Genomic DNA, 27985 nt, shown 5'->3' on the forward strand with positions numbered 1-27985 from the left:
CACCCCCATCCCCCGCCCACCTCCCCTTCCACCACCCCTAGTTCCTTTCCCAGAGTTAGGAGTCTCTCATGTTCTGTCTCCCTTTCTGATATTTCCCACTCATTTTTTCTCCTTACCCCTTTATTCCCTTTCACTATTTTTTGTATATTCCCCAAATGAATGGAGCCTGCTTCTTTGTCTCTGCCTCTCTCTCTCTCTGTCTCTCTGTCTCTCATGAATAAATAAATGGAATCTTTAAAAAAAAATAAGTAAAAATAACTTCCATTTGCCAACATATAGTGTAACACCCAGTGCTCATCATATCACCTGCCCTCCTCAATGCCCATCACCAGGTTACCCCCATCCCCCCACCCGCCTCCCTTTATGCAACCCTTTGTTTCCCAGAGTTAGGAGTCTATGGTAGTTTGTCTTCCTCTCTGATTTTTACCCCCTCTGTTTCCCCCACTTCCCTTAAGGTCCCTTTCACTATTGGTTCTATTACACATAGGAGTGTCACCAAAGGATAATTGTCTTTCTCTGATTGACTAATTTCATGCAGCATAATACCCTCCAGTTGCATCCACATTGATGTAAATGGTAGGTATTTGTCCTTTCTGATGGCTGAGTAATATTCCATTGTCTTTATCCATTCATCTGTCAAAGGACGTCGTGGCTCCTTCAACAGTTTGGCTATTGTGAACATTGCTGCTATGAACATTGGACTATTATGTCATTGCACTACATCTGTATCTTTGAGGTAAATGCCCAGTAGTGCAACTGATGCATCATTGGAAAGCTCTATTTTTAACTTCTTGAGGAGCCTCCACACTGTTTTCCAGAGAGGCTGCAAAGTGGCACTTTTTTCTCTTCAGTAAGTTGCTCAAGCCACTAGGAATCATCTTTGTTCTTTCTCCCAACCCCCCATCAAGTCACCAAATCATAACTAGACAGCCTCATAGGCATCTTCCAAACCAGTCTACTACTTATTAACTTCTGCTTCATACCACAGGCTGGTCCTGGTCCTTTTTTTATCTGTTCTTGTTCTGGGTTATTTCCCACATTACAACCAGAAGTATAAATAGTATACTTTAACTCACAACTGTGTGGTAATTTACCCTTCAGTACCTTCCCATTGCTCTTAGGATAGACTCCACAAATCATAACCTGGACTAGAAATAAGGCCTTCATCCCTTCTCTGGCTATACCTTCTTAGATGATCTCATCTGTTCACTAGTCTTAAATACTGTCTAAACACTGATGACTTAAATTTGTATTTCTGGGACCCCTGGGTGGCTCATGGTTGAACATCTGCCTTTTGCTCAGGGCATCATCCTTGGATCCAGGATCGGGTCCCACATTGGGCTCCCCGCAGAAAGCCTGCTTCTCCCTCTGCCTGTGTCTCTGCCTCTCTCTGTGTGTCTCTTAGGAATAAATAAAATCTTTAAAGAAAATAATTTTATATTTCCATCCTGATTTCCATCCCTTGCATACTAGGTGACCATCCTCTTGGTATATCCACTGAGATGTCTAATGGACTTCTTGGACTTAACCAAAACAAAATGACTGAGTTTCTCCACAAATCTTTCTCTAGAATCCTTCCTCATCTTAGTAAAGGGTATGTACCATTATCCACCTAATATGATAGCAAGGGCTAAAAACATAAGAGTCATCCTTGAATCCCACACTTAGTCCATCAGTCTCAAATATACCCCAGATTCAACTATTTACTAACCACTGAGACTTTCCAGTCAAAATCAGCAGCATCTTTCTCTTGGACTACTACAAAAGCTTCCTGAGTGGTTCCCTGCTTCTACTCTTAACCTTTGTACAGTTCATCTTTCTTTTTTATTTCTTTCTTTTGTTTCTAAGATTTTATTTATTTGAGGGGGGGGGGAGAGAGAGGCAGACTCCCCACTGAGCAGAGAGCCTGATATGGGGCTCATTCCAGGATGCTAGGATCATGACCTGAGAGCCAAAGGCAGACGCTCAGCCAACTGAATCTGCCCTCCCAACTTCAATAGAAGTTTTTTGATCTTGTGAGATAGGGATAGGAAAGCATTATATACACTGAATGTGCTTTTAAATATGAGGTTTTTGTTAAGGCCTGTTCACCATTAGATCCCAATGATTTTGATGGTTTTTCAAAGTACAAAGCTTTATGTTTCTTAGCAGTTATAATTTATTTCATTATTTTAGAGCTAGGCTTAGGTGGTAAAATATAAAGAATTGAAGCTAATATGGAGTCTAGGCCAGTTCATAGTCAGCTGGACTATCTTGCTTTAGCAATACATGTGAGTTTTAATCTTATCCTGATGTATGACCTTTGCCAAGATGATGATCTCAAGTCAGGTATATCTTTTTGTAAATACAGTTCTTATCTTCCCAGTATCTCAACAGAATTGGATTAAAGTTAGTAAAATATTTCAAATTTCCTGTGTGAAATTTTCTCTCTTTACATAAAATGTAATTTTTTTTAAAGATTTATTTATTCATTCATGAGAGACAGAGAAAGGGGCAGAGACAGAGTCAGAGGGAGAAGCAGGCTCCTCACAGGGAGCACAACATGGGACTCGATTCCAGATCCCGAGACCACGACCTGAGCCAAAGGCAAATGCTCAACCGCTGAGCCACCCAGGCATCTCCATAAAAAGTAATTTGGTTTTCTTATTAACTTGATTTCTTCAGAATCTGCCATTGTTTCATGGCAAGAACACAGCTGTATATTTTAGAAGCTTTCTTTTCACACTTGCCTGTATCAGTCTTCTGTCACTAAGACCCATGACATATGTACATCATGGACTCAGAGTTTTTAGCTCAAAATTGTAAAAGTCATTCCTTTCTCTCTAAGGATACTCTCTCCATCATTTGTCCTTCTGAAACTACTGATGCTTTTTACGCTGATTTAAATTTTTCTTCCTTACATGTACTGCTTCAGGGCAACTCACCCAGTGGTATAACCGAAAAATGAAACGTCTTTTATTGCCTGCAGTTTTACATCCAAATGCTTTTTGGGTTCCTGGGGGCGGTAGGATGTTTAGAGTGCTGCAAAACGATGTGAATTCTAATAGGTTGGTTGTCATTAAACAAGCCCTACTACTGGGCAGGATGGTAAGATGAGATACCATGCTACTGCTTTTCTAGAATAAGGTGCACAGTTCTGGACCTAATGACCAATGGTAGTTTTTCCAATAGCTTTTAGGATGGTTAAGATGTAGGTGGAAGAGGTACTTAGGTGCAAAGGGTAGCTTAAGAGATTAATGTAGTCTCCTTTCTGGTCTGTTAAGTTGTCCAATAGGCCTTTTGGGTTGATTTTAGGGCATCTTCTTACCTGTTAGGTTTAGTTACTTTTCTCTCAAACAAAACAAAACAAACTCTGATACAGTTCCAAAGGCAAATCTATTCCTGAACAAATGCCAAGAGCATTTTAAAGATTGTATCTAAAGAGTAGGAAGAAACCTAATGAGAAAGAATGACATCAATAAGCATTGAAAGTGTCCTGGGTAGTCTTGGATTAGTCTCTTCTTGTCCCATATCTTAACTCTTTGTTTTGTTTTTAAATAAAGAATAACCTATGTGTAGAGCACTACAATAAGCAGTTATACCTGCATTATTTCATTAGCCATACTAGTCACCCTGAAAGGTGAAGAAACTGAGAATAGTTCCTTTTGAAAAATAGAGCTTGAAGACAAACAAATGTGAACGTAACCCTTTAACCCTAAGAAGTAATTCTAAAGCTTACGTTTTGGGTTTGTTTTTTTTTAAAGATTGTATTTATTTATTCATGAGAGACACACGGAGAGAGAGAGAAAGGCAGACACAGGCAGAGAGAGAAGCAGGCTTCATGCAGGGAGCCCGATGTAGGACTCAATCCCAGGACTCCAGGATCACACCATGAGCCAAAGGCAGACATTTTAACTGCTGAGCCACCCAGGCGTCCCTTACATTTTGGTTTGATGCCTTTGTACCCAGATTGAGTTTGTCTTGAATTATCTTGAATTACAAGAGTGACCAGGGTTACTATTTAATAAAGTGACTGACAGGGTGCTGTGTTGTAATGGAAAATATGTGGGCCAAAGGAATCAACAGTCTTGAGGAGTGCTAAACCTGGTTCCATACTGAGTTACATGACCTTGTGGAAGTTATTTCCTCTTTGGTGAAATCAGTTTCTTCTCGTACCCTAAAACAAAGGGCACTTCAGGCTATAGGCAACCATGAATCTCTAATTGGAAATATTCTCTAGTATAGAATCTCTAGTCTAAATATACTTCAGTAGACCCAGGCAGACCTCTGAGACCAGTCAAAGATTTGTGAAGGTGGAAGGAAAAGCTAGTCATGTGTCTTCAATCTCAGTTCTGAAACTTGGGTAGTAAATTCATAGTATCAGTGAGATTTCTCTATGTTGTTGCCCATACTCAGTGGTCACAAAGCCTGTCATATTAGATCTGCCCAGTAAATGTAATTTGAATAAATGCTTATGAAAGTTTTTTATTCTTTAACTGTGGAGGATTTTTGCATCAAATGTCACCAGATATATTTAGTGACAGTACTTCCTCATCATCTCCTTCCATCTCAGTAGTCAATATCATTATCCTCATATAACAATCAGCCCTGGTTTAGATTCTATGCACTGACCCAGATATTTCTTTATGTGAAAAAAATTACTAAAAAACTTTAAAAATTTAACATCATTGCCTACATGTCATTTAAATCTAATTATTGGGAATTTTCAAAGAAAGGTTCTTGATTGGGATTTGCAGACTTTTTGCACTGAGATTAAATATAGTTTTCTTCTTAAATTTGCTTTTTTTAGTGAAGCATTAAGAGAGAAACATCAAATCTATCAAAACAGCTAATGTTTATACAATACTCTAGAATTTATGAAGTGCTATTTACAATGTAATCTTATTTAATCCCACAGTAACTCCAGGGGTAGATGGGATCCCCATTTGTTAGTGAAGAAACTGAGAAATGATGAAGCTAAGTGACATGCTCAGGGTCTAATGACGAATAAGAGGCAGAGCTAGGACTCACACCTTGATCCTCCAATTCCAAATCTTATGTCTTTCCAACTGTTGCGTATTGCCTCTACACTTTTCTTTTTTGTTTTAAACCCATCTTGTTTTTTGATCACCTAAAAATGGGTTGAGAGTCTGACCCTTCATCTGTTAAGATTTCATAGTGTCATCATGACTACAGTACTCAAGTTGGAAAATAACCTTGTGAAACCTCTGAACCACTACTACTATGTGGTTCTTTTGGATTATGCTGTCTAATCTTTATTTTCAAATGAGGTAATTAGTGTGTGGTGTTTGTTTCTGAAGCAGGCAGCCAGCAATTAACAGGCAGGCCCCAGCCAGAGAGGACTGTTTTTACCTCTTTCAGACAGCCAGCTGTGGCCCAGTACATGAAGTTTCCTTGCTGGATTGTCATTTCCAGCAAATGTTCTTCATTTCCTTTGCTATGATCCCCCAGACTTCAGTCTGTGGTCAGAGGTGACTGCATTTTAGGAGAACCCTCTGAATAACTGAAAGCTAAATTTTTGTGGCAGCAACCTAAGTCTCACCAGGTGGGCTCCTTTCCTGCTACAAAATCACCCTGGCAGCAAAAACAATCAAATCTAGCTGGGTTATTGCCATGCTTTGGGCATGGGAAACAGCAAGCTTTTTTTTTTTCTTTCAGGATATGAACAATATTTCCCCTCTGGTAACTTTGCAATTGGCACCAACTATTTCTTTTCATTTTTGACTGCAATTCTAGTCTAAATAGTCTCATGGGTTCTGGCTCCAACCTCCTGTCATTCTAATCCCAAGTAGCCGAGATCAGACACTGGGATATCTCTTTACTGGCAGCCCCAGACATGAACTTTGGAAATTATGGGAAATTCCATTCTTTGGGCACATAGATCTCCTGACTCCACCATACAAGAGATTTCCCTCCTGAGTAGAAATGGGACTAGGGTAATATGAAGGAAAGAATAATGAAAATAGTCCTTTATTTGTATATAATATTTTAGTACTTACAAAATGATTTTATATTCATTGTATTATTTTTTTGTACTAACCCCCCCCCCATAAAAGCAGAGTGGAAAAGTGGATAAGAGCATCAAATCTGGCCTTATATTACCTCATTTTGAAACCTGATTCCAACATTCATATAGCTATGGAGAGGTTACTTCATCTCTCAGTACCTCAGTTTCCTTATCTATGAAATTTAGACTATTGATTTCAGGCTTATTGTGAGGATCGAGTGAGATAATATATATAAAGCACTTTAAATAGGGCAAAACAGTTGTGTTGTTATTATTGTATAAGCAAGAAAACCAAGGTTCAGAGAAACTAAGGGATATTTGACCTTAAGTTCAAACCTAAATTATTCTTTGTGTCTGTTCTGTCTGCCCCATCTTAGCTGTCTCAGAAACCAATACTTTGTGTTTGTGTGTAGGTAGTTTTTATCCTTGGGAACTCTGGATCTCTAATCTCATTATTTATTACTCAAACTTTCATATGAAGAGACAGAACATATAGGGTTTATTATCTCTTCAAGTAAAAAGGCACAGAAAAGTCCTAGTGACTTAGAAAATCACGAATCACTGTGCTTGATTCTTTCTTCTGAGTGTACCAAATGCCCTCTTGGAGGAGAAGAGACATGCCATTCTTCTTTTTTCATCTTTCCCCTTTCCTGAGTTTCCCTCAGAACCTTAAGTGAGCAGAGATTCTAGAATAGGAAAAGTAAAACTAGTAAGCTCTAGGAGGATGGTAGGCACTCTTGTGGCACAGGGCAGTCTCAAGTGGTGAAGAGGAAGAGTGGTTGAGAGGTAGGAAAGAGTGTTCCTCAGCAGAACTGGGAAACATTAGTGTACATCCTTATTTGCTGTATTAGCTGTGGTAAGAAGTTATGTTTATCCCTTAACTTTATCTAAAATTAACAGCAGAGGTCTTCCTAATTGTGCCACCTATTGGTGCATTTGGATTGTTTCAGTATTTGACCTGAGATCTCTTCACATTAGCCTAGGTTCCAGGGAAAGTGGGGACAAGGGAGGAGAATAGATTCAAGAGATATTTGAGAGATAGATTTAATCCTAACAAAAACCTTGTGAGTCGTCAGATGTTAGTATCAGTAGTCTTATGGAGAGAAGTGATTTGCCCAAGGTTGTAAGATAAACTACAAACTTGAACTCAGGTCTTTTGATTTCAAGTAGAGAGATTACCCACCATATATCATCCCCAAGTAGGTAGGAAAATGGCCCAGGTGATTAATATAGATGATTAGTATAAAAACTGAGCCTAGGACATAGGCAATGGTGCTGAGTGTTGGACATTTTACTCATGAAGAGAAGCTACAGATTGGGCAGGCTGTCTTTCACATACCATAAAGTTGGTAAGGAACCATCTTAACTTTTTAATAATTCTCTAATATTTCTGTTTTATTTAGGCTATCATTTGGGAGCAATGAGTTTAAAACCCTTCACCTACCCGTTTCCAGAGACGAGATTTCTTCATGCAGGACCCAATGTGTATAAATTCAAAATTAGATATGGCAACAACATCAGGTAATTTTAAGGCTAGGAGAGTAGTCTTTTCAAATACAGGTTAGTACATTTCCACAGGTCATCCCTTCTCTGCCTTCACTCAGTCCATGAGACTGGCTAAAAATAGCATCTTGAAGGACTCTCTTTCCCAGGTATTTTATATTCCATACGTTATTATTCATGTAAGTTTCTAAATTAGTGATGGCATACCTCTGGAGTAGTGGTTCTCAAGATTTTTTATCTCAGGATCCCTTTTTACTCTTAAGATTATTGAGGATCCCAAAGAAGTTTTGATTATGTGGGTTATACCTGTCAATATGTATCATATAAAGATTTAAAAAATCAAAATAATATACTTATTAATCTAAAATAATATTAAATATTAACAAATAACTCATTTTATTAAAAATAACTATATTTCTAGGGGCACCTGAGTGGCTCAGTTGGTTAAGTGTCTGACTCTTGATTTGGGCTCAGGTCATAATCTCAGGGTCATGAGATGGAACCCCAATCAGGTTCTGTATTCAGTAGGGAGTCTGCTGGAGATTCTTTCTTTTCCTCTCCCTCTGCCCCTCCCCTTGTTTGTTCTCTCTCTCTCTCAAATAAAAAATCTTTTTTTTTTTTTTTTTAACGATAGTCATACAGAGAGAGAGAGAGAGGCAGAGATACAGGCAGAGGGAGAAGCAGGCTCCATGCACCGGGAGCCTGACGTGGGATTCGATCCCGGGTCTCCAGGATCGCGCCCTGGGCCAAAGGCAGGCGCCAAACCGCTGCGCCACCCAGGGATCCCTCAAATAAAAAATCTTTAAAAAAAGAACTATATTTCTAAAAAAATTAATTGGCATTAAAACAATTGGCATTGTTTACATGCCTGGGATTTACCCCAGGAATGCAATGATGGTTCAACATACAGAAATCAACCAATAAAAAAAAAATCAATCAATATAATACACTGCATTAATAGAATGAAGGGGGAAAAAAACACATGATCATCCCAATTGATAAAGAAAAGGCATTTAAGGTAGATGGCTTCTCCTTTGCTGTCCTGCCTGCTGCTCCCTTTTGATGTATTCAGTAAACTCCTGCCTACTTAAAAAAAGAAAAAAGAAAAAAAAAGCATTTGACCAAATCTAGAACCCTTTCATGATAAAAACACTCAGTTAACTAGGCATAGAGGGGAACTTCTTCAATATGATAAAGGCCATATATGAAAATCCACAGCTAACATCACTCATTTATGAAAAACTTCAAAAGTTTTTCCCTTAAGATCAAGAACAAAACAAGGATGCCCCCTTTTACCACTTCTCTTCATCATAGTACTGGTTTCTAGCCAGAGCAATTAGGAAAAAGAAATTAAATCATACAAATTGGAAAGGAAGAAGTGCAGCTATATCTGTGGAAGACATGATCTTACACATAGAAAACCCTAAAGAATCCACATATGCACAAAAAAAACCCTGTTAGACCTGATCAATGAATTCAGCAGTTTCAGGATACCAAATCAACACACAAAATCAGTTGTATTTGTATGCAAAACAATCTGAAAAAAAATTGAGAAAATTCTGATTACAATAGTATCAATAAGAAAAAAAATAATTAGCAATGAATTTAACCACAATACAAAACTTGCACACTAAAATCTGTGAAAAGTTGCCAAAAGAAATAAAAGCCTTAATAGATTTATGTTTGTGTATTGGAAGACTTAATATTATTAAGGTGACAAAGCAATCTACAGATTCAGTGAAATCTCTATCAAAATCCCAATGGCATATTTTTCAAAAATGGACAAGTGCCCTCTGAGGAAGATGTGGTTGCACCTACAGTGGAGCCTTGGACACCCCACTCCTGCTCCTAACTCACCACTGTTCACTCTGGCCAAGGAACAAGTCAGTCAGGAACCACGCCACAGCCATGGCTTTTAAAAACACCAGGGAGACACTTGTGGAACCAGAGGTGGCAATTCACTGAATTAGAATTACACTCACCAGGGGAACCTGGGTGGTTCAGTGGTTGAGCATCTGCCTTTGCCTCAGGTCGTGATCCGAGGGTCCTGCTCGGGGAGCCTGCTTCACCCTCTGCCTGTGTCTCTGTATCTCTGTGTCTCTCACGAATAAATAAATAAAATCTTTTAAAAATGCCAGAATTATGGACGCCTGGGTGGCTCAGCGGTTGAGCATCTGCCTTCTGTTCAGGATGTGATCCCACAGTTAGGGATCGAGTCCCACATCAGGCTCCTTGGGGGAAACCTGCTCCCTCTGCCTATGTCTCTGCCTCTCTCTGTGTCTCTCATGAATAAATAAATAAAATCTTTTTAAAAAATTACTCTCACCAGCTACAACAAAAAATCTCTAGAAAAGGTATATGCTGACTTGATCAGAGGTGCAAAGGAAAAGAATCTCAAAGTAGAAGGACCAGTTCAGATGACTACCAAGACTCTGAGAATCACTACAAGAAAAACTTCTTGTGAAGGTTCTGAGATTTGGGATCGTTTTCTGATGAGGATCAGCCCTTCTGAGATTGTTAAACAGATTACTTACATCGGTATTGAGCCAAGAGTTAAGGTTGAAGTCACCACTGCAGATGCTCAAATCAAACTTTTTAATAAATTGTTTATAAGTTACTTAAGAAAATGGATAAGCCCATCTAAAAAATTGATAGGGAATTTCAAGAGACCCTGAATAGCCACAATAATCTTGAAAAAGAACAAAATTGGAAGACTAATACTTCCCAATTTAAAAACTTACTACAGGGATCCCTGGGTGGCGCAGCGGTTTGGCGCCTGCCTTTGGCCCAGGGCGTGATCCTGGAGACCCGGGATCGAATCCCACGTCGGGCTCCCGGTGCATGGAGCCTGCTTCTCCCTCTGCCTGTGTCTCAGCCTCTCTCTCTCTCTGTGTGACTATCATAAAATAAAAAAAAAAAAAACTTACTACAAAGCTGCAGGTAATCAAAAAGTATGGTAATGGCATTAGGACAACTTTATAGACTGTAGAATAGAATTGAGAGCCCAGAAATAAACCTTCACATCTATGGTCAGTTGGTTTTTTACTAGAATGCCAAGACCATTCAATAGAGGAGGAACAGTGTCTTTAATAAATGGTTCTGAGAAGAGTGGATATTCACATTCAGAAAAATGAAGTTAGACCCTTAACTATACTGTATACAAAACTTAACTAAAAATAGATCAGAGATCTAGGGGTACCTGGGTGGCAGAGTTGGTTCAGGGACCAACTCTTGGTTTCAGCTCAGGTCATGATCTCAGGGTCGTGAGACTGAGTCCTGTGTTCGGGTCTGTTTTTCAGCAGGGAATCTGCTTAAGACTCTCTCTCCCTCTGCTCCTCCCTCCTCTAAGTAGGTAATAAATCTACCCCCCCCCTTTTTTTAGCTAACCTTTTGGCCTCTTTATTGATCTTGGGTCATTTACTTGACTTGGAAACAATGTACAACAAATAGTTCCGATTAAGATGCCACAAACTAAATTTTTCTTCCAGATTTCTAATTGCTCATGGAGAACCAACTTCCACGGTACATGGCATACAGCATAGACTTGAGAGTCAATCCCACAGAAAATATTCATGTAAGCCAAACAAGAAAAATGCTATTTGTTTCTCAGTACATAAACATCACCTGAATTTATCTAACCAACAGACTTATTTAAAAAATTTTTTTTTAAGATTTTATTTGTTTATTCATGAGATACACAGAGAGAGGGAGAGGCAGGCTCCATGCACCGGGAGCCCGACGTGGGATTCGATCCGGGGTCTCCAGGATCACGCCCTGGGCCAAAGGCAGGCGCTAAACCGCTGCGCCACCCAGGGATCCCTCCCTAAAATTTTTTTAATTTGAAAAGAATAACAGGAATTACAGGATTCTTCTTGTTTTCAAGAGAACTTCCCAGAAGGAGGTGGAGGACCAAGAAACCACCTGCCTGCTTGGTGGCAGCTCATGAAGGGGCAGGACCAAGAATCTTCTGGATGTTCTGTCGAATTGACATGGTACAGAAAATATACAGAAAGATGAAGGAACAGTCTGTGGTGTCATCCCCCAGCAGGTTTTGATAAGGTAGACCTTGGATATAGGAGAGGGGGGTGAAAAGTAGTTTTGCTGCCACTCTACCATCAAATATGGAATTGAACATTCCCATTAGGGCAGTAAAACAAAAGCCAATTGCAAACATGGATTTCATTCGGATAGGTCCCTGTTGTTATTTTTCAGTTTTGTGTTGTCTACCAAATGACTGTCATTGTTTCCTTCTTATTTCCATTTTTTAAAATATTTTATTTATTTATTCATGAGAAACGGAGAGAGAGAGGCAGAGACACAGACAGAGTGAGAAGCAGACTCCATGCAGGGAGCCCAATGTGGGACTAAGACTCGATCCCGGGTCTCCAGGATCACGCCCTGGACTGAAGGTGACGCTAAACCATTAAGCCACCCAGACTGGCCCCGATTTTTTTTCTTTCTTTCTTTCTTTCTTTCTTTCTTTCTTTCTTTCTTTCTTTCTTTCTTTCTTTCTTCTTTCTTTCTTTCTTTCTTTCTTTCTCTTTCTTTCTTCTTTCTTTTTCTTTCTTTCTTTCTTTCTTTCTTTCTTTCTTTCCTTCCTTCCTTCCTTCCTTCCTTCCTTCCTTCCTTCCTTCCTTCCTTCCTTCTTTCCTTCTTTCTTTCCTCTTTTCTTTTCTTTCTTTTTAATTCATGAGAGACACAGCAAGAGAGGCAGAGACATAGGCAGAGGGACAAGCATGCTCCCCGCAGGGAGCCCGATGCGGGACTTGATTCCAGGACTCTGGGATCACCACCTGAGCCAAAGGCAGATGCTCAACCACTGAGCCATCCAGGTGCCCTTCTTTTCCAGTTTTTTACTCTGTTTTTCCACCTCCGCTTTTAGTGTCTTGTACTTGTCTGTCCTGTAAACCAGGACCCAAGTGATAACCTTGGCGAGAAGAGCCATACACACAGAGATAAAAACGATGAGCACTGTGTCTGCAAACATGATGTTCATCTTGGACTTTCTGCAGTCTCACCTGTCGGGGGGGAAATGCTTGAGAGCTCCCAAAAATGAAATGACAACTTCTCTGGATTTCTGGACCACCAAAGAACATGCTAGCAGACTGGGCAATAATAAAATCATTTAAAAAATAGATCAAAGAGGGATGCCTGGGTGGCACAGGGGTTGAGTGTCTGCCTTTGGCTCAGGGCATGATCCTGGGATCTGGGATGGAGTCCTGCATCCAACTCTTTGTGGGGGACCTGCTTCTCCCTCTGCCTATGTCTCTGCGCCTCTCTCTTTCTGTCTCTCATGAATAAATAAATGAAATCTTAAAAAGAATAGATCAAAGAGCTAAAACTATAAAACTGTTAGGAGGAAACAAATCTTCATGACTGAATTTGGCAGTGGTTTCTTAAAATACAATACCAAAGGCATAGGCAACAAAAGAAATTAGATACATTTGAACTTCACTAAAAACTGTGCATCAAAGGACACTATCAATAGAGTGAAAGGGAACCCACAGATGGGAGAAAATACTTGTAAATCATATATATGATAAGAGTTTAATATATAAAATACAGAAAGAAGTATAACTCAACAGCAAAAAATAAAATCAATTTAAAAATGGACACGGGACTTGAATAGACGTTCTTCAAAGGAGATATTTGAATGGCGAACAAGTACATGAAAAGATGCTCAATATCATTAGTAACTAGGGAAATGCAAATCCAAATCACAATGAGATGCCACTTCACACCTACTAGGATAGCTATATTAAAAAAAAAAGCAGAATAGCAGCTGGCAAGGATGTGGAGAAATTGGAAGCCTTGTATAGTGCTGATAGGAATATAAAATAGTGCACCTGCCACGGAAAACAATTTGGCAGTTCCTCAAAAAGTTAAACATAGAATTACCATATGACCCAGCAATTTCATTCCTAGGTATATGCCCAAAAGAATTGAAAATGGGGACTCAAGCAGATGCTTGTACAAACAATGTTCAAGCCTGTATTATTCACAGTAGCCAGAAGGTGGGAACAACACAGTGTCCATCAAATTGGTGAATGGATAAACAAAATGCAGTTCGTATGTGTGGTATATACATATATACAATAAAATAGTATTTAGCCATAAAAAGAAATTGCAAAAGCAATGAAGTTCTTTTGGTACAACATAGATGTTCTTCAGGTACAACATAGATGAACTTTGAAAACATTATGCTAAGTGAAGTAACCCAATAACAAAAGGAAAAATGTATGACTCTGCTATGAAATATTTTTTTGCTTCTATGAAATATTAAATAGGAAAATTCATAGACACAGGAGACTAGGAGTCACCAGGGGGGAGGTGGAAGGCAAAATGGGGAATTATTATTATTTTTTTTTATTTATTTATGATAGGCACACAGTGAGAGAGAGAGAGAGAGGCGGAGACACAGGCAGAGGGAGAAGCAGGCTCCACGCACCGGGAGCCCGACGTGGGACTCGATCCTGGGTCTCCAGGATCGCGCCCTGGGCCAAAGGCAGGTGCCAAACCGCTGCGCCACCCAGGGATCCCAAAATGGGGAATTATTGACTAATAATTACAGTGTTACTGTTTGGGAAGATAAACTTTGGAAATAGTGGTGGATGGTTGCACACCATAGTTATGAGTGTAATTAATACTATTGAATTGTATACTTAAAAATGGTTACAATGACAAATTTTAGGTTATATGTATTTTACCACAATTTAAAAATAATAATGCATCCATTAAATATTAACACATTTTAATTTTTTTATTTTTTTAAAATTTTTATTTATTTATGATAGTCACAGAGAGAGAGAGAGGCAGAGACATAGGCAGAGGAAGAAGCAGGCTCCATGCACCGGGAGCCCGATGTGGGACTCGATCCCAGGTCTCCAGGATCGCGCCCTGGGCCAAAGGCAGGCGCCAAACCGCTGCGCCACCCAGGGATCCCTTAACACATTTTTATTAAAAATAACCATATTTTCTAAGAGAAAATATTAATGAGAAGATTGGCATTGTTTTAAATTTTTGCAAATTTCATTAGTGTCTGGTTTAAAAGAAGGCTGCTAGATTATATCTGCTTCTGCATTCAATCTGTTGTGAATTTTTTTTTGGTAGGGGGTTGAGTTATATGAAAAAAATCCAGCCCCACATAGATTTGTAGTTGGGAAGCATAGAGATTTGGTAATAGATTTCACAAATCATTGTGAATATTCTTTTGACCCTGCATCAAAACTTAGCAAATGGTAGTTGTTTTGTTTTAACATAGGTTTTTTTTTTTTTTTAATTTTATTTGAGAGAGAGAGCAGGTGGAGAGGTGGAAGGAGAGTCTTTAAAAAATTTATTTATTTATTTATTTTAGAGAAAGAGAGAATGCATGCCCATGCATGAGCAGGGGGAGGGGCAGAGGGAGAGAGAGAGAGAGGCAAAGAATCCCAAGCAGACAGCATGGAGTCTGGCTGGGGGGCTCTATCTCATGTCCCATGATATCATGACCTGAGCCAAAAACCAGGAGTTGGACACTAAACCACCTGAGCCACCCAGGCTTCCCTAATGCAGTAAGTGTTTGTTTGTTTAAAGACTAGAGAGAGAGAGAATGGGTGATCAAGGGGGGGGGGCAGAGGGAGAGGGAAGGAAAGAGAGAATCTCAAGCTGACTCCACGCTGAGCAAGGAACACAAAGTCAGGAACCCAAGGTGGAGATTTATCCCAGGACCCTGAGATCATGACCTAAACTGAAATCAAGAGTCAGTTGCTCATCCAACTGAGCCACCTAGGTGCCCGTTAATGTGGTAATTTTTTAAAGGTTTAGTTGCAATATGGAATCTGAATTATATCAGTGAACTTTTTGAACTCTGCTACATTAAAAGCCATCGATCTGTCTTGTTCTGTGAATGAATCTTTACCGAGAATGATTTTGTAACATGATGTGATTTGTGGTCATTTGGAAAATACTGGTTTACTGACATATAGATCATTTAAATGTCAACACATTTCATTATACAATATCAAAAAATCATATTTGCTAATATCACTACCAATCTTAGAAAAACATTAAAATATTTGAAAGTTGTCAACCTCAGTGTGGTGGATAGAAGTTTTTCAAAGTTTAAATTTTTGCTTGAAATCTCAAAAGTAGGGATGCCTGGGTGGCTCAGTGGTTGAGCCTGAGCCTTTGGCTCAGGGTGTGATCCTGGAGTCCCAAGATCGAGTGCCACATTGGGCTCCCTGCATGGAGCCTTTCTCTCTCTCTCTCTCTCTCTCCTCTCTCTCTCTCTCTCTCTCTGCCATAAAATCCCAAAAAGTTATCATTGACACAAACACTTTCAGTTGTTTTTCTTGAATTGATAAGGTCACTGTTCATTTTTGAGAAAATGTCACATTCCTAAATCCAAATAACAACTATAGTTTGTCTGTTAGCTGGCCATTGAAGTAAAATAACATTCCATGAAAAGACCAGCTAGTTCAGTTTGCAATTTAAACAGTTGCACAAGTGCTTTTCCTCAAGACAATCATCATATTTCAGTATGCAGCAGAAGTGCTTTATGAGTACTTTCCGCTTTATCACGTAATGTACTTAAGGGTTGAGATTTTATAAAATTATTAATATATTTGATTTATTTTTATATTTATATTTAATATTTTTCCCCGTGTGGCAGTAAGGATTACCACAACTGCTAGTACAGTTTAGTGCAACTGGCTAGATTTGCACAAAGGCACCAGCAATTTTGCCCCCCATTGCTTTTGCAGTAATGATTGAAATGTTAACACAAGGAAAAAAAGGGCAAATAACATCTACTATAAATCTACTATAAATTACTATAAAAATAGTTTTAGTGCTCGCTTTGGCAGCACATATACTAAAATTGGAACGATACAGAGATTAGCATGGCCCCTGCGCAAGGATGACACGCAAATTCGTGAAGCGTTCCATATTTAAAAAAAAAAATAGTTTTACCCTTCGAGATCCCTTGAAAGGGTCTTGAGGATACCTGGTGGCCCACAGACTACACTTGAGTACGACTAGTCTAACAAATTATTAATTCTCACAATGGGAATTTCAGGTCTTGGCTGGTTAAAGAAGATACTTTGGTACAGCCTTCTACCAATTCTCAGACCACACCACCTAGGTGATCTCTTCTTCCTGTGAGCCCTGTGTCAACACACACAACTGTTACTTAGTCATGTTTCTGTAGCTCAGTGGAAGTGTCATTTTTGCTCTGCTGTCTTCTCTACTGACAATAAAGTCTACTGTCTTCAGAGTTTTCCTTCTTGGTTTACTTATGTCTTGTCTGTTTACCTTCTAGAGGGGAAGAAATAGAGGATAAGGAAGTCATCGTCCAGGAGCTGGAGGTAGGGAAAGAAGCAGATGACTTCTGGGAAAGTTATTCTTTAAGCCAAGGATATGTCCATATTCAGATTTTAATTATTTCCTGTGAACTGAGTCACAACCTCCATTTGATCACTTGGCTTCTCCCTGCCATGTTTTCTCTGCAAAGAAACTTCACTGTTTTTCCAGGGAAATTAAAGCCTGTATCTTTTCTCAGTTCTCCTAGTTGAAGTGTCAGCATCTTTGAGGCTGAGTTCTATTGTTTCCACCAGAGTTCCCAGCCCTCTGCAGCTCTCTTCTGTGGCAGCTGGCGTAGAGAAAGCTTCTGGAGGACTGCTGCCTTCCAGGGCCCTGGGAAACCTCACCCTCCCAACCACTGCCTGGTACTTGACGTTCAGGAAACTCAACTGTAAATAGACAAGACTGCTGTGTCTTCACTTTAATTGGAAACATTTGCAATTTGCTTTATTCCCACTTCATTTTCATTCCTTTTCTACCCAGCTTTAGGTTCTCCCACAGGAAGAAGACTGAGCAAATGAACAGCTTTGTAAATTGATAAAAGCATTGCCCAAGGAGTTAGAGCTCTGAGTGCTGGCTCTGGATTCCATCTGTGTTGAGCCACTGATTAGCCATGCGACCCCTTGCAAATAATTCTCTCTCGTGGTCTTAATTGCTTCATTAGTAAAATGAGAGTGCTAAACGAGTTTATTTCTTTTCTAACTTCACAACTCAGTGATTTATGACTGTTCTAATTTATGAAGACATATACTGCTGTATTTCAAAGAATTTGAATACAATGACATATACAAACAAAACTCCGTGAAACTAAAATTTTGAGTCATAGCCTTAATGGTATTTATGTATAGCTCTTTGGTTAAGTGTTGAAAGATGCATTAGGTTCTTACAGGAGCTCACAGACATTGTTATAAATAATAATTATTTTAATATAAGACCCTAACAGTTTTCTGCTTATTTTAATTGTGAGTAGAGCAGAGTTTATTTCACTTTGCTTCCATTAATTTGGGCAGAGAAAAGCTCAAGGCACCATAGTAAAGTGGAAAGAGTGTAAACTTAGAGCCAGTCACACCTGGATTTAAGTTCTGCCTTCACACTGGGATTTTGGGCAAGTCACCTACTTTCTCTGAGCCTGTTTGCCTACCTGTCAATGCGGTTGATAAATAATACCTATTTCCAAGATTCTGGTGAAGATTAGAAATAGATGTGTGCAATGCCTACCACACAGTAAGTAGCTCAATAAATAGTAGCATCTGTATACATTTATAATCCTACCAGATTTTTCAAAGAGCTTTTTATACATTCTTACTCTCAGTTTTGAGTCAGATGTTATCATCCTCTTTTATTTTTTCAGAAAAGGTTTGTTGATAGGCAGTGAGCCTAATGGTTAAAAGAGTAAGCTCTGGAACCCCACTGGTCCTGGGTTTATATCTTGGCTCTACCGTTACTAGCTGTGTAGCCCTCAAAAAGTTATTTCACCTCTCGTTGTCTCAATTTCATTGTCTGTAAAATGGAGATAGTAGAAGTGCCTATTTCATGAGGTCTCTGTGACTGTTAATACATGTAAAAACAATAACACTTGCTATTGTGATTATCAATAAATATTAGCTATTAAAATTATAAGCCAGGGGCAGCCCTGGTGGCACAGCGGTTTAGCGCCGCCTGCAGCCCAGGGTGTGATCCTGTAGACCTGGGATCGAGTCCCACGTCGGACTTCCTGCCTGGAGCCTGCTTCTTCCTCTGCTTGTGTCTCTGCGCCCCCCTCTCTCTATGAATGAATGAATGAATGAATGAATGAATGAATGAATGAATGAATCTTTAAAAAAAAATTATAAGCCAGGGGCTCCTGGCTGGATCAGTCAGTGGAGCATACAACTCTTAATCTAAGGCTCATGAGTTGAAGCCCCATGCTGGACATAGAGATTATAAATAAATAAACTTTAAAATTATAAGCCAGAGATTATAAATAAATAAACTTTAAAATTATAAGCCAGGTACTATGATAGTACAGAGAATACAAAGATAAATAAGGCACCTTCTGTGAGCCCTAATACAAGGAAATTGAGGCTTAGAGAGATGAAATGACAAAGCTAAGACTGAAATTCAGATGTTTTCCCCATAGAAATCCTGTAGTCTTTTTATGATACCAAATTGTTTAATTGATATATACTAATAAGCATGGATTAATTAGAGACTAATCAAGATTTTAAAAGAGTGGAAGAAAAGATTCGGCTTAAGCTAAAGTAAAATTATATATCAATAAATACCAGTATTATTCATTCATTCAGTATACATTTACTGAGGATGCTAAAATAGAAAGGATGCTAAAATAAATCAGGTATATATTCTAGCTCAAGGAGATTTCTTCATAAAAAAATAAACATAAAGTATGGATAGAATGTAGTAAAGATTCAAGACTAACTACTGTGAAGTTTGAGACTAATAGTTAATTTCCAACTTGGGGAATCAGGGAGAACTTTCTGGAGGAGATAGTTTTTGAACTGGACCGTAAAGGATAGGTAGGATTTGGACATAGGCTGATTAGTAGAAAGGGCATTTCAGGCAGAGGGAACAGACTATGCAAGAACACAGAAATGAAGAAGCAGAAGACATGTTCAGGAAACAGTAAACAGTTCAGTTTTAATAGAATATAGAGCATGTGAAAAACAGTGACAGGTATAAATGGAAATATTGGCTGGGACCAAACAATATTAAAGTTATTTCACTTTTTTTTTTCAGGATTCTATTCGTGTAGTCTTGGGAAACCTGGACAATTTGCAGCCATTTGCTACAGAGCACTTCATTATATTTCCCTGTATCCTTTCATTTCTGGATAGAAATGAGCGGCAAGCCACATTGTAGATTCAAATGGAAGAAGCAAACCCACAGGGCAAACCAGGGAAAGGAGAGGGCCTTATCCCTAAAATAGTACTGAGGGATTCACATGACTAACTTCTTTCCTCATTCCTTAGCACCATTTCCCAGATAAAAGCAAATGGGAGAGCATATCCCACCTGAAATTCAAACATGGGGAAATTGTCTTGGTCCCCTATCCATTTGTTTTCACTCTGTATGTGGAGATGAAATGGTTTCATGAAAGTCTGTCACCAGGTAAGTAGAATGTTGGAAGTGTGAGTGGAGAGAAGAAATAGGGAAGGTTGAATGTCCATGGGTTAGCAATGCAAGCTCAATATGGCAAAATGGTCAGCCAGACTGGGCCCCAATACCACACAGTGCAGAGGTTAGGAGCAAAGTGCTCCAAGCCAGACTGCCTGGTTTAAATCCTGGTGGATTTTCCACTTAATAGTTGTGTGATCTTAGATGAATTAGTTCATCTTTCTGTGTCTCTTGTGAAATGGTGAAGAAGAATAATAGTACCTATCTTGTTGGGTTCTTAAAAGGATTAAGTATATATAAATACTGGTAGATGGAAAGTAGTAAAAAGTCTGACAGTAATCACTCAATGAAAGTGATCTATTATATAAAAATACTTCCATTTTAGAGTGTGCAGTGACTTTCACCTTATGGGTATCTTAAAGGTGTCTCCCAGTTTTTAATCTCTGAAGGCTATGGCTATTTTTATTCATAGAGGGACAAATAGATGCCTGCCAGTTTGATTTGAAAAAGTGCAAATGCCTTGCCTCAAAATATCTCCCCAATTCATTTGTCACTGATATCTGAAGTTCCATTCCCTTTTAAGTGGCATATCATTAGAATACAGTATGACTGTAATACTTCTGAGCTTGTAGATGACAATAGTTCTAAAATAGGGGAGGAAGAGAATTTGAAGACACTGTATCTCTAGCAAAAGTGGTACCAGACAGAAAGGAGAAGGGCAGACACAGAGGTTTTTGTCTAGAACCAGTTCTGAGAAATAAATGATAGCCAGAAATCCAGGTGAAACAGCATCTTGATTCATTATGACATTCAAATTTCCTGTTGTAGGGAAACCAATAAAAGACAGTCCTCTTGGATTGGTAAGTTTGCCTTTTCTGTACAAGATGAAGATTGCCTTTATTGCCTTGTATTGATCAAAAGGTCCTGCTCTTATCTTTTCCTCTTACTTTGCTCTTTGGCCGCTGCTCAGATGCAGTCAGAATTGTATATATGAGACCATCTTTTTCTTCATGGCCAGAGTTCTGAGTTGGTCTCTAACAGAATATCTATTCTTACTTGAAAAGCGGGTGTTAAATGTTGCTCTTGGCAATTTAAAGATGGGGAGTTGTCCTCACTGCCCTCATGAACTGTGAGCAACTCTGGAAAAGGAGTCACAGGAGTGTGGTTCTTCTCTGAAGGTCCTCACAGAGAGGAAAGCAGCAGGAGCCAGGAAACGAAAACGAGTGGAAGTGCTCAGCTCCCCCAGCAGGCCAGGGCTGGACAGGTCAGTGGTGTTGAGAGAGTCTAAATCCTGCACCCTCGTTAGGCTTTGCCAGCTATTGCTGCCAGTTGATTTTATCCTTTAGTGAGTCACTTTTTGTCTTGGGGCTTCATTGGTACCTGCCTGTTTCTCTGGGGTGGACTACAATTTGAACACAAATCTTTCCTCAGCAAAGTAGGATTCTTCTGTTCATCAGACAATGGCTGGGAAGAAATGCAATCATATCTATACAATTGAATCCAATCCATATTCAGTGAGTATTAATATGGTCATACTACCAGAAGGCATATGACTTAAGAAATCCCAGTATATTATACAAGAATATAGAGAAACCCTCAATAGAGTGGGAAAAAATAAAGTATAATCCTACTTTAACTAGTAAGCTACTTACTAGTAAGCTTACTTACTAGTAAGTAAGTAAGTTTTGGAACTCTACCTTAAGAGATAGAATAGGCTAAATGTAAATGTCTGCAAGATTATTGCATGGAATGCTGCAATATTAGGGGCAATGTTGAACACATCCCTAACATGTTGAAGTTGCTATTGTGGAGGCTACTTATTTTCTTCTTTTGAATCTCTGTCAGGGACAGAGTGAGTCAGTCAGTAAGGTAATTCAGTCATTCTCATTAGCCCCAGAGAAGGCAGTTGGAATAATCCAAGATGTGGTTTGCTCCCTAGCCCAACATGCTTTTAGCCCATGTTCACAGAGCAACTGCTCCTTTCCGAGGACCATGTGGGCACACAAGAGCAGTGAGTGTGAACCATGAGGGAGCTGACCCCTCTACCCTCCAAATGCACATGTCAGGGAAGAGTTAGGAAATTTATTTCCCAGCCAGGTGGAATGTGAAGGTACTTGGAGGTGTGAAGCTTTGCTCAGTTCTATTTGATTGAATTTTCCATGGGGATGAGGCCTCACAGCTTTTCTTTCTATGGGTTTTGATGTAGTCAAATATTTCAAAATCTGATTACCTGATGTCCATCACATTTTCCCTTTCTCAACCCCTAGATCGCTAAATGTCTTAAATTGGGATTCTGCTGTGAATTAAAGCAGCACCCAAAGAGAATTTGGCCACACAATTTATTCTGCAGGCCAGGAGTGGTATAAAAATAGCTAACCTGCTGAAATATTCATTTGGGCCATATTTGCTTAAAAGTGGTGATGTTGCTGCTGCCAGTAACATTTCCTGGGCTTTTCCCCCCACTTCAGGGCTAAGATCGGGATTTCCAGCCAAAGCCCCAGCAAAAAGAAGCCCCTTATGGAAACCAGGAGGGTAAGCACCAAAATGGAGGCTTCAAGGCTTCTGGCTGTTCCTGCTCTGTTACAGTCAGGATTTCCATTACCAGCACATCTTCATCCTATGTACAGCCTGAACTGACTGAATTCATTCTCAAGTTTCACCATCTGCAGAACATCCAACCATTCCATCCTTGCCACAACCTGTCCCAAAAGTGGCCACGTACTATACACATCAATGAATCCTTTTGTCGAAAGGTCTTTTCTTCTCAACTTAAAAAGCTGCTTCTTATACTCTGCAGTAAGATAAGAAAACAGGTCTGTTGAATTGTGGTGAGATCCAGTAGAGAATTCCTTCATTTTAGAAACATTTTTGCTATCATCTACACTGGGGTCTGAGCCTGGGAACATGTAGTGTGTGTGTGTGTGTGTGTGTGTGTGTGTGTGTGTGTGTGTGTGTTTGGAACATGTAGTTTTTATAGATGAGGTAGGCATGTATCAGCATGGGATACTGGTAAGAGAAAACTTCATTTAGGGCAGTGATGGGCTGGCCCCAATAGTATTTTATTTCATTTGTGATATTTATTCCCCTTTTATTTTTTTTTTAATTTTTTTTTTTATTTATTTATGATAGTCACAGAGAGAGAGAGAGACGCAGAGACACAGGCAGAGGGAGAAGCAGGCTCCATGCACCGGGAGCCCGACGTGGGATTCGATCCCGGGTCTCCAGGATCGCGCCCTGGGCCAAAGGCAGGCGCCAAACCGCTGTGCCACCCAGGGATCCCTTATTCCCCTTTTAGATATTCCTGTATCTGCTGCTTCTCCATTTCAGAGCTGCTTTTCCAAAGTAGGCTCTAAAAGAACACTTTTTAAATTTTCTTTTCCTCTTGAAATAGCTGTTATTTGTGCCTTTTTCATACTTATTACTTACCTCTCTAAAGTATCTCTGACCTTAAGTATTTAAACATTCCCAGTTAGCCTCCCTCACCTTCCCGAGACCCATAACATGATCAGTTACAGAGCAAGCATCTATGTGTGCATTTATTTATTTATTTATTTAATGATAGTCACACACACACACACAGAGAGAGAGAGAGAGGCAGAGACACAGGCAGAGGGAGAAGCAGGCTCTATGCACCGGGAGCCCGACGTGGGACTCGATCCTGGGTCTCCAGGATCGCGCCCTGGGCCAAAGGCAGGCGCCAAACCACTGCGCCACCCAGGGATCCCCCTATGTGTGCATTTATTCAACAGACTTACTGTGTGCCAAGTATTAGCAATACCATGCTCTCCTCCAGGATGCCGACGGTATGAAACTAGGCAGACAGTTATTGATAGATGTGCTCTGTGTGGGAATAAAAGAAGCACCAGGAATGAAGGGACCACAAAGGAGAGCCTCACCTAATTTAGGTGGTTGTGAGGGAGAGTTCCCAGAACAGCTCAGACAACTAAGGCCAAGAGGAAAGAGTACATACAGTGAGTACATTTGGTGCCTGCAAGCCAGGGCACCTGGAGCTTAGTTAGAGTCCAGTGCTCAGACATGTTACTGAGGAGGTCAGCACAGGCTGGATCATGAAGGACTTAAGGCCACCTTCAAGTTCACAGGATTTCCCCAAAACATTTTTTACATAGAAATATAAAGCAATTTTCATTTCTAAGTGATTTTTCTGCCTCCTCTTTGCAAGGTATCATGTTAGCTGCTGAGGTACATGCTAACACATAGTTGGGGGAAGAGAGAACCCTCAGGGACTCACACTTCTGCTCCTGTGGGTAGAGGCAGGGTAGAGGACCCATTGTACCAAGGCCAGCTGGCCCACTGAGTGGTTATAGGCTGATGATTGCCCTCTACTATACTCCCATCCTTTCAAGAAGGAAGATAAAGAAATGAGAAAGTACAGGAGTACATGAAGATCTGAAGAACAAAGACACTTTATACAACCAAGATAATTACTATTAAAAGAACATTTCCCTCACTTTCTATCCTTCATACCTTCCTATTCTTAGTTTGACACATCATTTCCCTGAAGAACAGTACCCACAGTTTCTTACTCAACATAATTACCTTTCAACCTGATACTGGGTTTAGAAAAAACTGAGAAAAAAAAAAAGGAACATGTTTATTGATTTTGACTCAAAGCCCAGTGATGGTCTCCACCGTAGACCCTATTCCCAGAGAGAGGATTTCTCCTGAATTAAGTGATCACAGTGACTCTCAGTGTAAGTCACTTGAGCTGGAAAAATTGAATTTCCTCCTATGGTCCAGTGGTTAATATTTTCTCTCCCCTTTGGGGAACTCCCGGTATAGGTTCACAGTCAGTGTGGACTGTCATGTCTGAACATGACACCACTGGGAGCTGGTACAAGGAAAGCTTAGAAGAACACAGCACATATTTGAATAAGGTCTCTGTTTCATAAGAGGTGTTTTGGGGAGAATGGGAAGGAAAGGCAGACCCATTCCTTTTATTACTTCAGGCTTCAGACTAGAGATCTGGACTTTGTAAGGATAAAAAAGTGGGGGAGGGCAGATGAATGGTTCAGAAGTAAAACAGACTGTCATGTGTGTAGTTTTTTTGTTTTTTTGCCACCTCTCCCTGAACTGTACTTCCAAGCAGATCTGGCTCTGAACATACAGAGAACAACCTTGTGTTGGGTTGTAAGTTTATAATGTCTTATTGGATGTCCCAGATGATACTCTCAGTCTTATTTCAGGCTGTGTTTTTCCTTTCTTATGACACTTGTCTGAAAAGACACCTGTCAAGATTTCAGAAGAGCACAAACGCTAGACTATTTTGTGAGGGGAATCTACCCTGGTTGGGAAATCTTTACCTCTGCTCTGGGGGGCCTCTGCCCTTCTGTTTCCTTCTGCCGACCTAAGTAGAAGCTTTCATTAGGGCCAATGCAGCAGAATTTAAGCTCTAAATCATAGTTTCATTAAATTTGTAAGAATCATTTCTTCAAACCACAAATCAGAGCTATACCCCTGTAAGCCAGTACACCTGGAGACTTAGAGGTAAGAGATGGTTTCCTTCCTCCCCAGAGTTCACTTTCACTTTCACAGGAATCTGGCTTAGGTAGCAGCCGATGTGTTCTGAAATTTGAGGGTTTGTGGAAAATCTTCTCTTAGAAATACAGCTTTTGCTTTGGATGGGGGATATATCCTAACTTTCCTAGAGGCTCATCATGCCTCTGCCTGCTGACCTACCTTGACAGTCTGTAATCCTTTGCTATAGAATTCTTCACCAGCACAATGGCTCAAGGAACTTCCCAGCACTGCTGGGTAGTCAGGCCCTCAGGTTCTTTCCAGGGGAAGGTAGTGGCCAGTTGGCAGAGAATACTAAATATATGAACCATGATTCTGAATATCAGGGTGTCAACTGAAAATGTTGTGGGCTTGGAACCAGATTATAGGATGTCCCCTTCACAGTACAAAAGAAGTAGCACAGGGAGAAGATTGAGTTGTACTGTGCTGGTTGCTTAGGCCATAGTCATGTTTCCACCACCCCAGCTCTAGCCATGCTCATCACATTTACTTGTTAATGGTACTTTGCCTTTGTACATTATATCCCTATCAAAAATGCCCTGTTCTCTCTGACCATCTCCCTGCCTGGAGATTATGACAAAATCTCACTCATCCATCAAGGCCCCATTCAAATACTACTTCCCCTGTGAAGTCTTCATTGACTAACCACCAACCATCAAATAGCATTCAGACCACCAAGCTATATAGGAGTAAAGTTTAAAACTTTTCTTGATCTTCTTTTAATCAGAACAGGGAAGGAAAAACCCATCAGGAATGGCAAGAGACCCCAGCATTTAATATCACTGATGTCCAGGAACAGGGTAGGTTCTGAGAAATTTATTCTCTTTTAATAATTGTCCTGTCTTTAGTTCTCTGATGAGCAGAGCAGCATAGAGCTCTGAGTCTGGGCACACTTGCTGGGTGATGTGCCTTGCTCCCGTGGAGATGCCTGTTGGCCATCCTCTGGTCTTGGGGCCTGCCTTTGAATAGTAAAAGCTGACCCAGCACCCAAGAGAAGTGAAGGGAAATAATGCATGTCCTTCCCATGTTTCTAATGCTGAAAATGATGCTCCTGCTATTTGAAATATTTCCATGTGGGGTAATAAGTTTAACACAAAGGTTGGGAGGGATGTACTTCACTTGTCTTGTTGGAGAATAATCTTCCTACAGGGCATTAGTGTTAATATTGAAGGTGCAGTGGATATTTGGCAAGGGCTAGGAATGCATGTTAAGGTGTTGTCTAGCATAAGGCTTCAGTATGGACTGTAGATATCAGATTCAGGGATGTAAGCACATGACTTCTTCAACAAGTCATCATTCCATGATAAGACACCATCCGTGGCAGGTGGCTAGGACTTGAGCAGTGTAAAAATCTCAGGGGCCCAACTAAAAATACTCCAAGGTCAGAATAGCATCTCAGAACTGAGCTGAGATGAAACTGGGAAGGTCAGAACAAACAATTCACCTGGCTTCAAACCAATCTTGGTATGAGGCTGCCCTTGGCTCATTGGATGTCACATGAAAGTAGCCCACAGACTAATACTTTTCCCCTGTTTTCCTTGCAGATTCTAAGTCAGAGGACAGCCCAGCAGGACAGATCATCCCCCCACTACAGCAAAACAATCCACTTCCACCTAAAGGACCCACAGAGCTGGTAACTGGTGGCTTCTTTGGGTTTCTAAGGTAGGACAGATGTCTCTCCTACCATCAATCTGAGACTCTGGCTCCAGAGTCTGCCTCATTGAGTCTCCCAGGGAAATTAGAAAAGAAAGCAGATTACCTGCGTAATCTCTATTTTCCCCAAGACACATGACGGAAATGAGACTCAGCACAAGGGCCCTAACTGAATTTAATAAAGACTATGTATGTCTTGTTCATTTTTATCCAACCCACCCCAGTGTGCCTAGCAATTGGACCTCGTTCCATAAATACTGCTTGGGCAGAGACTATTCATATTGTTGGGTCATTCAGATGCTTTGGTTATCAAATGCTTCCATTCTCCCCTCTGAATCTTGGCTGTGTTTTCATAGTCCTTTTTGCAAAAGACAGTTAGCAAATCCCTTTATCTCTCTAGAGCTCAGCCCCCCCCCCCCATTGCAGTTCTCCTTCTTCATGCCCCACTCCTAAGTATAAGCTAATTTGGGTACCTTTTCAAATGCTACTCCAGACTTGAATCCATTCAGTGGTTTCCCCAAAGCAAAAATGCCCCAGGTAATGGAGCCCTAATGGGACTGGGAGAAGGGAGGGACCTTTAGAAACTTAACCCATTCTGCTCTCCTTCCCACAGCTCTCTCTTCCCCTTTCGCTACTTCTTCAGAAAGAGCAGCCTGTGAGCTTTCCAGATGCAGCAGTGGGAGAGTGTCCTCTTGCAGTGACTCTTCCCATTCCATCCTGTGTATGACATTTCAGTCATGGGCAGTGTGGGCCCCAAGCTCCCAGAGTCCTCTTGCTGATTTGCCCTGTTCTTTGCCCCTTTACAATGGATTTTTTTTTAATTTAAAACACTAA

The 27985-nt window shown here is 40.2% G+C and overlaps 1 protein-coding gene and 1 non-coding gene across 3 annotated transcripts; both read left to right on the forward strand.

Moving 5' to 3' along the window:
• The first annotated feature begins 13 nt into the window (after nt 1-13).
• MAJIN (membrane anchored junction protein) lies at nt 14-27896 on the forward strand. 2 transcript variants are annotated; one of them, XM_055310781.1, is made up of 11 exons: nt 14-736; nt 7411-7528; nt 16809-16854; nt 19586-19661; nt 19832-19957; nt 20792-20823; nt 21142-21227; nt 22432-22495; nt 26226-26298; nt 27043-27160; nt 27765-27896. In XM_055310781.1, the coding sequence occupies exons 2-11, from the start codon at nt 7428-7430 to the stop codon at nt 27808-27810; spliced, it is 768 nt and encodes a 255-aa protein (XP_055166756.1). In that variant the 5' UTR covers nt 14-736; nt 7411-7427; the 3' UTR covers nt 27811-27896. The 2 variants fall into 2 exon arrangements, with proteins under 2 accessions (XP_055166756.1, XP_055166747.1); XM_055310772.1 differs by lacking the exons at nt 14-736; nt 26226-26298; nt 27043-27160; nt 27765-27896 and adding exons at nt 2206-2629; nt 23093-24561.
• LOC129503265 (U6 spliceosomal RNA) lies at nt 16338-16441 on the forward strand. Its single transcript, XR_008663146.1, has one exon. It is a non-coding gene; the product is annotated as a U6 spliceosomal RNA (small nuclear RNA).
• Nucleotides 27897-27985: the final 89 nt, after the last annotated feature.

This window comes from Nyctereutes procyonoides, unplaced genomic scaffold, assembly GCF_905146905.1.
Source record: "Nyctereutes procyonoides isolate TBG_1078 unplaced genomic scaffold, NYPRO_anot_genome, whole genome shotgun sequence".
Classification (NCBI taxonomy): Eukaryota; Metazoa; Chordata; class Mammalia; order Carnivora; family Canidae; genus Nyctereutes; species Nyctereutes procyonoides.